Raw genomic sequence first — 10,963 nt, 5'->3', positions numbered from 1 at the left:
GTCTCACAATGCAGCTCTAGCTGGCCTGAAACTCCCTATATAAACCAAGCTGGCCTCACACTCACAAAGATCCACATGCCTCTGCCTCTCAAGTGCTGGGATTAAAGATATCAAACCAGGCTCAACATAATTTCACAATTAGTCTTTAAAGAATGCAGAAGAGGGTAAGATGGCTCAGAGGGTAAAGGTACTTGTTGCCAAGCCTGGCAATCAGAGTTTGATCCCTGGGACCCATGGCAGAAGGATAAAACCGACTACCACTTGCATGATGGTACCCCAACAAATAAATGAATAAATTAATTAAAAGGGGGTAGAAATGGAGACAGAGCTCAGTTGGTAGAGTGCTGGCTTAGCATGCATACAACCCCGGGTTTGATCCCAAGCACTGCGCAAAACCCTGGTGGTAATTCATGCCTATAATCTCAGCACTTGGGAGGTGAGGTCAGATAATCAGAAGTTCAAAGTCACCCTCAGCTACCTAAGGATTTTGAGGATAGGGTGGTCTACATAAGACTAGGCTGTTTGAAAAAAGAATTTGAAATAAAGGGGAAAAAAAAACCCACAAATATTAGCAAAACACAGGTCAGTAATTCTATAACCAACACCAAGAAAAAGAAAAGTTTCCTATTTAGCATTCCCTAAAAGGTCTAAGGAGACCCGAGAAGATAGAAAAATTATAAAGAAACTGAAGGATACAGAAATTAGGCACTGGAAGATGGCTGAATGTCAGAGTTTTCCATCCTTAGCACTTAGAAGAAATAAAGAAACGGAGGGAAAAGATACAAAATACACGACAAAGGTCTTATACTTTCAATATTAAATTTAAAAAAGTTCTAAGAAGGAGCTAAGAACATATAGCTCATATAGCCCTTATTAGACAAGCCCAAAATCACAGGTGCAATCACATCACTGCAATACAAAAAAGCTTATTTTCTAGAGAGTCTATGGTGGTTTGAACAAGAATGTGCATAGGCTCATATATTTAAACACCTGGTACCCAGCTGGTAGAGCTGTCTGCCTGGGCAACATCAGTGGTACAGTCTTATTAGAGGTGTGTCTCTGGGGGTGGGGCTTTGACGTTTCAAAATCCAGTTCTTTTCCTCTCTCTGCCTTGAACTGTGGATGAGATGTGAGCTCTCAAGCCTGCCTGCTGTCATGCTCCCTACTGTGATGGTCATGGATTCTAACCTTCAGGAAGAGTGAGCCCCAGTAAGGGTTTTCTTTCAAGTTGCCTTGGTCATGATGTTCTGTCAGGGCATTATTAAAGTAACTAAGACAAAGCTTGAACTAAGAATTAGTATGAAAACATTAGTTGTGTTGAGAAGCAGAGGCAAGACTGTGAGCTATGCCATACTACACAATACAATGAGACTACAGAAAACCAAAGAAAACACAAAATAAAAGAGATAAATTGAGCAACTCAGAAGAATATTTAAAAACTTAAATACAACATGGTCATAAAAACTTACCTACCAATGACATAGAAAAGAACAGTTTTCTGAATATTTTACATGTTCCCCATTCTTGAGAAATATATGTTCTTGAGAAAGTATTTATCAAAAGGTTAAAACGGTATCTCTAAGTGTGAGACTGTATGCTTTCATATTTTTTCTTCCCATTTCACTTCATCACTGATAACACCATCACAGCTGCAGCCACATACCTAGTAACGCTGTGTCTTCCCCTGCATCTTCTTTAAAACTGGGGCGGTGTGGCACAGAGTCACTCGAGGAAGATGACGGAAGGTTGCTTTCTCCACTCCTGTCCTCATCTTGGGATGTCACACTGAGATTCCCAACAGAAACACTTCCTGGGGCAGCTTCTGGAATGGGTTCCTGTGTATCCTCAGGGTCCCCCTTGAAAGGCAGGCAAAGGGCAATGGTTTTCTCAGTGACATGAGCACAGTGTGGGGTCAGTTCCTAGTAAGTTAACACAAAACATCTGACTTTCTACAGGTAATCCGGTGGGAAGCACACCACCTCTTCTATCCAATGCCATGATAAAAAGGGGTTAATTCTCAAGACCTAAAAAGTTTGGTTTGGTTTAGTCTAAACACAGTTTTCCAGTCTCATGAAAGTTGTATCTGACCTTTTAAACTATTTAGTCACCAAGTGGCTCTTTCCAACTGTCTTCCTGTAGAGTCTGTGAACTTGTGCAGCCTCACTGATGCTCCCTCATGAGGCAGCCAGGTGCCCTAACGACAGCCCCAGACAATTTTGCAGCACAGCACTGGAGTATCAGAGATAACCAGGCTCTAAACAGCTAAAGGCTTTAGATTTTTGTTTGTCTTCTTCCTTATATATAGTGCCCTCCCTCTTCTACTTGATGCTTTGAGGGAAGATAATGAAAGGAAGGTCAGAGACTCCTTTAGCACTACTACATAAAGCCTCAACATCAGCGGGTGGGTGTTCTAGACATTCTTTTTGGTTAATCAAAGAACTAAAGCTGCATGCAGGCAGATGAAACTGCAGGAAAATGACTAATGGATGGTAGCTGTAAGCATGGGAGTCACAGGCACAGGCACTCAACTTCCTTGGGTTCTCAAGATGCCCTTTGTCTGCTCTATGAGCATTTTAAAATCACCCCTTCCTCCCTCACTGATAACTAGACATCCTAGACACTCAAAACCGTTCTTCCCTGGCACCAACTCCTAACACATTCCTGTCGTAATGTCACAATGCCAACTCCTGTTCAGCCCCATCCCAACCTGTTTCTCTAAACACCTGCCAAACCCAACCACATGCTAACCTTTAACCTGACAGTTCATATCCTTGTGCACACACCACCTACCTATTACACACTGAGTCAAAGCCCTCATCAGTTCCACTAAAATATACTCTCTCCATCTTTCCATGTCTAAAAGGCAGTACAAGGTCTTTCTTTTCTGATCCAGATGGCATTTACTATATTCCCTCGTTATGCTGTATCTCTGGATATGTACTAGTTCCATTTGGCCTAAAAGAGAAATCCCCAAGAGTCCTTATCTAGCAAAGGAGCTATACCTTGCTTATCTCTGAGCCAAGCTCAGTGTAACATCTTGGATAGTATCCCTCTGATCAGTGTCTTCGCAATGAATGCAGTGGACACAGCTGCAAACCAAAGGACTGCCTTTAAAGTCTGCGTAAAGGGTTACTGGTAACTCTTGAGTGCTTATAAGGGAACAGGGACCTCTTAAAATTGAAACATTGAAGGACACATAAATTCTTAGCTTTGAAGTTATAATAACTTTCTGTCCTTTACAAAGTAAGTCATATATATATATATACTCTGGTTCTCTATATTCTATCTTAGCACAAGCTTAGGAGTGGACCTAAGAAAGGGAGTTCAAGACTTTTTTCAAGAAAACATTTCACTAAATTCTATATTTTTTCATTTAATATTCTGAACCATTCAGCTTCTTGCTGAACTGTGGTTTCTATAGTAGAGGGCAAGAACCAAGCACATTAGGGAGGTATGCTATCCCAGGCTAAAGGGACTGAAAGAAGTTTAGGTATTCTGTAAGAAAGATTTCAGGACAAAGCAGGATGGGGTTGTGGTACAGTAGTTCTTAGGTGCCAACCTTTCCTCCCTGAAGGGCTATTGCAAGAGAATTATGAACCACCATGTGAAACACTCTACAAGGCATGTCAGCAGCAAGAGGACACAGAAGTTAGAGGATGATGTCACACCTGTAGCCTATGAAGACAGTTTTGTTCCATGGGCAGTTCATTAGTGACACCATTATAGAAGCTTACATGGCTATTATGGCTTAAAGTTTCATAAAATGTACATCCAGTTTATGTGCTGTGGGGAACTGACTCTGAGGCTTCAATGCAAGATATATAAACTACATTCCCAGTCACTTCAAATTTTTATCTAAAATACTTTATTATTTAATCAATAGTATTTTGAGTAATAATAGATCATATGGGTAGGTATCTAAAAAACAAACAACTACAACAAAACAAAAAAATTTAAAGAAGACCTCTTCCCATATCTTCTCTATGTAGGGAAAAAATAACTTATGTTAAAAGCCAATTCCTTAACAATTAGCTATAAGTTTTAAATTAATAGAGTATGGACAATAAGAATGCTTCATATAGAGGCTGTGAAGATGAAATGTGGCTAGACAGTCTCTTTCATTTTACTCTTACATCCCCTAAGAAAGGTCCTTGCCCATCAAACTATCACAAATAATAGGCAAAATACAGGGCAAATTTAACCTGTATTAATGAACTGTGAAACCCAGCAACAGTGAACACAGATGTCAAAAACTGTAGAGTGTAGTATGTGTAAAATGTGTCTCTGAAGCCAGAAAATGTACAATGTTCTTCTGTTTCATACATTCTATGATTCAGGTTTACGTAAGCCAAACACACACACACATACACACACACACAAAGGACACTATACAGAACTATACTGCTCTAAGTAGTAAAAACTGGGCAATATGCTAGCATAATTTTTCTGTCATAAATCAGTTCACTGACTTTCGTGGACTACTCTACAAATTCATTTTTAATACAGAAAACTTCCTTAGGTAACAGCAAGGATACTAGAAGGAGCATTGTGTCTGTTCCTCTTGCCTCTAGTCAGTGATAAAAGTGAGATATTCAGAAAGAACTGGGGCAGAGATTGAATATAAACAAAAATGTAACAAACCCAGTATCCCAGGGCTTTGATGACATCAAGTTTACACATTGGACACGTTCGGTGATCCAAAAGCCATGGGTCAATGCATATTCTATGAAAAATATGCCTAAAAAAATTAAGTATGTATTAATGCCTTAAAATAAATGTTTCCATCTCTTATAAAGGAAATAATGCATTTTACCAACACATTCCTCCATTAACAGTTAACCATTAACAGTATAGCAACACTGTAGTCTAGTCACATATCTATTTTCTTTTCTACTTTCCATTTAAACAGATTTTGGATTTAATAGTGAAATGTTTTTTAAAAAATAAAAGCTTATCTTCATTCCACAAAAAAAAGGATGGACCAACTTCTACCACATACTAAGCATATCTTTTGTGCGCATTATATTTTTTTGAGATATGAACATGCTATACACTCAAGTTAGCCTAGAATGTGCTATGTAGTCCAAGATTGCCTTTAATTTAGAATCCTCATACTTCTGCCTCCCAAATACTAGAATTAGTGTTATGTGCTACAATGCCCAACCACTTTTAATGTGCCTTAGTAGAATACTTATAAACCACTTAGGCTAGTAAAGCTCATAAATAAGCTATCGCTAATAAACTAATCCTAAACTGGTCATGTCTTCTTTAAGTCTATAAATGACTCAAGTGAAAATACATGACAATACCTGTGACTGGCAGGAAGAAGCTATTTCCTCTTGCGTACTTTTATGAACCCTTCTTTAATAAACATCTGTTGCTACCAGTAGGACACATACATGTTCCCTTCTTGTTGGTTTATCTTGGTTTCCTGCCCCTCCCATGTTATGTATGAAGTTAAGCAGAGGCTTTGAAGCAGGACAGATTAGGCTCAAGCACCAGTTGTGACTGGACCACAGGACCACAAGAAGCTATGTATCGCCTAATTTCTACACCTACACCATGAGCTTTTCATGGTATCTACAAGTATATACCCAGTAACTGTTCATTTTTATTACTTTTTATTTTGGAGACAGGGTTTCTCTGTATAGTCCTGGGTGTCCTGGGAAATTGCTTTGTAGACCAGGCTGGCCTCGAACTCCCTGAGACCCACCTGCCTCTGCCTCCTGAACACTGGGATAAAAGGTGTGCACTACCACTGCCCTATTTAAAGACTTTCTTTAAGCAAAAAGCTGCAGAGCCATTAACAGCAATTCTTAATTATGAAACAGTCTAGTCCAGCTTATCATTTAACCTCAAATCAATACTGACTGACCCAGAAGAGGTTTCCAAAAAAACAAGAAACTTCCAGTTTTGCTGGGTGACGTTTAACTCTACTTTCAGTGCTTTTCTGCATACCATGATCAACACAAACTGGCCTCAATTCATTGAGTGGCTACTGTGCTGACCTTATGTAAATGCTGACAAATTTTAGACACTTTTCTCAGGGAACCCTTATTATTTTGATACTCATTTTTTTTTTATTTCCTCAACAGAGGTATCAAGAAGGCAATCTTCTAAAACGTCCCATAGTAAGAGTAAAATATTTTGTAAAAAAAAAAAAAAAGCAAATACACTAACTTGAAACTTGATTCTAAAATATGTAAAGTATAACTGAAATTTATCAAACTTTTTAAAAAAAATCTAATTTTTATACATACAACAAACTCTTCTGCTAATCAGCAGTTGTTTTTAAAAAAAAGTAGCAGATTATTAAAAATGAAATGGCTACTTCCTAGTGTTAAAACTCCACCTGTGCTACTGAAACCTGAGAAAAGGGAAGAATTTTTTTTTTGTTTGTTTGTTTTTGTTTTTTGAGACAGGGTTTCTCTGTAGCTTTGGTGCCCGTCCCGGAACTAGCTCTTGTAGACCAGGCTGGCCTCGAACTCCCAGAGATCCGCCTGCCTCTGCCTCCTGAGTGCTGGGATTAAAGGTGTGCGCCGCCACCACCACCCGGCCGGGAGGAATGTTTTTTACACAGCTTCAAAAGGAACCCACACCCAGGGCATAAATAATAGCAAACTACTGCCTACCTTTAGATCATTGAAGGCCCTAGGTCCTTCATCCTTCTTGATTCCTTTCAGTAGAAGTTCTGCTTCACTAGGTTTATAATAGAGTCTACACAAGCCCTGATAAAACTAAAAGCCAGTCTAAAACAAAGATATAATGGATCATAGTGGTCACCTAGAAGTCTCTCAAGCAGAGAGACTTTAAGAAGTCTTGAAGACAATATGAAAGATAAGATAAAACAACCACAAGATCTTCCTATCAGAAAAAGCCTGGAACTCTTTTGCCAGAAAACTGAAACTTGTTAAGTCATTTTTAGATTTTAGTAGGAGAAACTTATTCATACTTGCATGGCAGGATTCTGATAACATCCTTTACTTTAAAGTTTTCAATACACACTGCACAATTCTCGGCATCAACATCAATTCCCTGCAAAGAGAGTTAAGAGTTACACACACACATTACACATATAATAAATTAGGAAAAAAAAGAAAGCCAACTGAAACAATGGATTCTACTCTATGCTGGAACAATCTGATCCAAAACCACAGATAATCACACCTGACATTTACTTCTTACCACTATTAAGCAGTTATTTAAAGAATCTGAATAAAAAGGGGAAAAAAAATTCATTGCCTAATCAGGCAGTAGCAGTATTTTAAATAGTATATGGTGTTTGAAAAAATAGACTATTAAAGACTGTAGAAATACAAACCACATACTTTTTTCTTTTTTTGAGACAAGGTTTCTTGTTTTCAGGCTGGCCTCAGGTTCACTGTATAGCCAATTATGACCTTGATTTTTTGATAGTCCTGCCTTCATCTTCCAAAAGTTTAGATTATAGCAGTGAACCACAAAGCAAAGTTTATATGGGGCGGGAGATCAAACAGGACTTCATCAACGCCAGAAAACACTCTACAAAGTTAACTACATTCCAATCTTGCTGGCTATTTCGGTTAAAATATTTTCAAGTATAAAACTTGAATATTCAAAGAAAAAAGCTATTTGTCTTCTGGAATTATTTAAAAGAAATCTGTATCTCTCTTAAAGAACAGTTACAACTTGGAGAAAGTACAAATGGCTACATATCTGAAATTTTACTTCATTAAGTGTTAACATCCACCCCCTCCTGATTAGAATGAGTCACCACTTTTGCCTAACAAATGAACAAAGGCATAAAAAACAAAAAAACAGAAAAACAAAAATTGCTGGCTGTAGGGTAGCAGAGATGGCAACATTCCTACAACTAAGAATCTATAGGTCATAGACTTTCTGTGAGTTAGTAGGTGTCATTGTAGCCAGGACAAGCTAAGATACTGACACAGGGATTCGGGAACACAAGCAGTGTGTACTTCTGAGGCCACAATGTTGGCAGCTTCACAGTACAGAACACAGCCACATTATCCTTGAGCTGTTATTTAACCATACCCTTAGCCAGGTGTAGCAATTAACCAAGAAGCAGTAAAAACCTTATTTAGTATGTACAGACCATTATCAAAGATTTAAAATTAACTTTAATAGCATTTTAAATTTTATGTTGTAATATTTTATGAAAGATTTTCTTATTATTTTTATATGTAGTCTTTGAGTTTATGTAAACAATTTACATACACAAAGCCTCAGAGGCCAGAAGCACTGGATTCCCTCAACTGCAGTTATAGGTAGTTATGAGCTGACATGGGTGCTGAAAACTAAAGCCAGGTCCTCTGCAAAGCTGTTAGCGCCATCTTTCCAGACCCTTAAATTCTATGTTAGTAAAATTCTATGAAAGTAACAAAATACTTTCACTTCTATTTCATGGTATGCAAGAAACTATTTATAATTCCTTAATAATTTACAAGCTTCCACATTATCACAAGAAAAGAAAAAAACTAAAAACACTTGTCTACAGAACTGGATAAGATGTAGACTGCAAAACTCATTTTCCTGTGTAAGTTTATAGAATGTAGAAATGCTTTCAAATCCAGGCACACACCACAGATCATTTAGTGATCTTTTAAAAAATTATTTTGACAATTTTAAAACAGGTTCCTGGTATCATACTTTAATAAATGTTGGGTATAGGAAGAGAATAGCATCAATTTACTTGTATTCTCAAGGGATGGATCAGTAAGTTACACATATGAACCTGTCTTCTCACATGTAAGCAATGAGATTTTTTGCTAAAGAGAGGGGGAAAAACCCATGCAGCAGGTCCAGTAGAATTTTAAGTTTGTATAAAGTATTGATTTCTTCCCTGAAAATGAAATGAAGAATAATTTTTTTTTTTTTGAGAAAGGGTTTCTCTCGAGTGCTGGGATTAAAGTCATGTGCCACCACCGCCCAGGAAAGAATACATTTTTAGAAATCAATTCTCACAGCCTCCATCAGCATCCAATTTATAAATCAGCAGAAGAATTTCCTATTTAATACCCATGAAAAACTCTACACATACTCTGCCTGGCTAGTCACTAACTGGAAACTCTCCCGGTGATTTGCAGTGTAAGGAATCAATACTTTACATCAACTATTAAAACTCCACTATACTACAGTGTAAAAGTTATTGGGGGAAGGAATGATCCATCCATACAATCCCGAGCATATCTTAATCCTAAATATACCACAGAAGCCATTAATAACAGATTTCAAGTTTTAACACACAGGTTTATAATGTAATGTCTTTTAAGGAAGTCCTGTAAGTAGGGCAGAGAGAGAGAAGGAAGTAGTTTATTTTATATTCTTCCTTCCATGAAGGGAAGGGAGGGCTGTAAGATGAAACAAATTGAGTCTCAAAGCTTAATGAGCTAAATGAGCGGTATCGACTGATTCAGCTCACAGCTACAAGGTGACATGTTGCTGCAGAGGACGGCCCACTACGAGACCAAATGTTATGACATTAACAAATTTTCCTTCTAAGGGCTGCATGCTTGAGGAGTCAGTGCATCTGGAACAGTGACTTTCCATCTCTGACTGAGCATGTAAAAATGGTTCCCCTTTAAAAGTACAGTTTTTAAAACCCTTTCTGTCCTCTACAAATGTTTAGTGTTTTCCCTGTAATTGAGGGGTTTTGAGAGTATGTACAGTCTCAGATCCAACAGATGAATTTATAGTATTACAGGTTCATATTTTTAAATGCAAATCATCTTTACAGTCATTTACTTTGGCCTACCATAACTTTCAATGACAGGAATATTGGCACACTGTTGTCACTGTGTACATACAATGTAGGAACTATCTTTTAAATTAAATTTAATTCATTTAACCTTTTTTGGGGGATGGGGTACTGGGGTCAATCCAGAACTTCATGCATACTAAGTAAGGGCTCTACTACTGAGCCAGGACTGTAATTCATTTACATTTTAATAGCCATGTGACTAATGACTGCTATAATGGCTTCTTCATTCATTGTATTTCTGTCAGCCTTTTTTTAAAAAAAATATTTATTTATTATGTATACAATATTCTGTGTGCATGCATGTCTGCAGGCCAGAAGAGGGCACCAGATCCCATTATAGATGGTTGTGAGCCACCATGTGGTTGCTGGGAATTGAACTCAGGACCTTTGGAAGAGCAGGCAATGTTCTTAACCACTGAGCCATCTCTCCAGCCCCCTGTCAGCCTTTCTTTAAAATATTGAAACACGTATGAAGGCTTAGCAAAGCCTCACATGCTTGTCACTGCTGAAGAGTAGACTGGAAAGAAAGTATTTCTCAAACACATAAACATCCTCCAGTCTGAACCCCAAAGCACAATGAAAGTATTACCTTCTCTCCATGCTTTACAGTGTGTAGTGGAAGCTGGCCAATAACTTTCTTAGTTTCCTTTCTATGATTCTTGGGGAGGAAAACAGTATTATTAAGTAGTCTTTTAAAATAACCCACATAATACAATGTAAACAAAAGTTTTCATTAGTAAAAAAGTTAAATGATTACTATAAAATAAATTAGAAAAAACTTTTGATATATAACATATAAGCTACTTGGTAAGAATTACTATTTTTTTCTTTCTCCCTCCCTGCTTTTTGGAACTAATGCTTTACTCTAAAGCCCTACTTGGTCTTGAGCTCAAAACAACTTCTGTCTCAGCTTCTGAAACACTAGGATTACATGAGCTACTATGACCAGCTAAGAATGTATTCATTTACTTACTTGCTTATTTGCAATTAAGTCTAGAGTCTCACACATGCTGAACAAGTACCCAACCACAGAGCTATATCCCCAGTTCAGGAATAGCTGCTTTTAATTCCATATCTGGAAAAGAACACTCCTTTTTTTTTCTTGATGTTGGAGTAGAACTGGAAACTCCTAGCACTCTAAACATGTGCCATGAAAGTAACGATGCTCAGAAAGAAGGCACCACCCCCTCTCCATCAACAGTC

At 37.7% G+C, this 10,963-nt stretch overlaps 1 protein-coding gene across 4 annotated transcripts in view; it reads right to left on the bottom strand.

The window, feature by feature from the left end:
• The window catches only part of Rnf149 (ring finger protein 149), a 30,259-nt gene that overhangs the window by 6,186 nt on the left and 13,110 nt on the right, over positions 1-10,963 (bottom strand). For all 4 annotated transcript variants that reach the window (XR_012911351.1, XM_075980366.1, XM_075980365.1 and 1 more), the window contains exons 3-6: positions 10,350-10,418; positions 6,953-7,035; positions 4,642-4,738; positions 1,664-1,856 (exon numbers count right to left, since the gene is read on the bottom strand). Coding sequence is in view for 3 of the 4 variants with exons in the window: in XM_075980366.1 (XP_075836481.1) it covers positions 1,664-1,856; positions 4,642-4,738; positions 6,953-7,035; positions 10,350-10,418 (442 nt within the window). In the remaining variant the exon portion in view is untranslated. The remainder of the gene's footprint in view (positions 1-1,663; positions 1,857-4,641; positions 4,739-6,952; positions 7,036-10,349; positions 10,419-10,963) is intronic.

Source organism: Microtus pennsylvanicus, chromosome 7 (genome assembly GCF_037038515.1).
Source record: "Microtus pennsylvanicus isolate mMicPen1 chromosome 7, mMicPen1.hap1, whole genome shotgun sequence".
NCBI lineage: Eukaryota > Metazoa > Chordata > Mammalia > Rodentia > Cricetidae > Microtus > Microtus pennsylvanicus.
The sequence above is the reverse complement of the archived record's forward strand: the minus strand, read 5'-3'. Positions and strand labels throughout refer to the sequence as shown.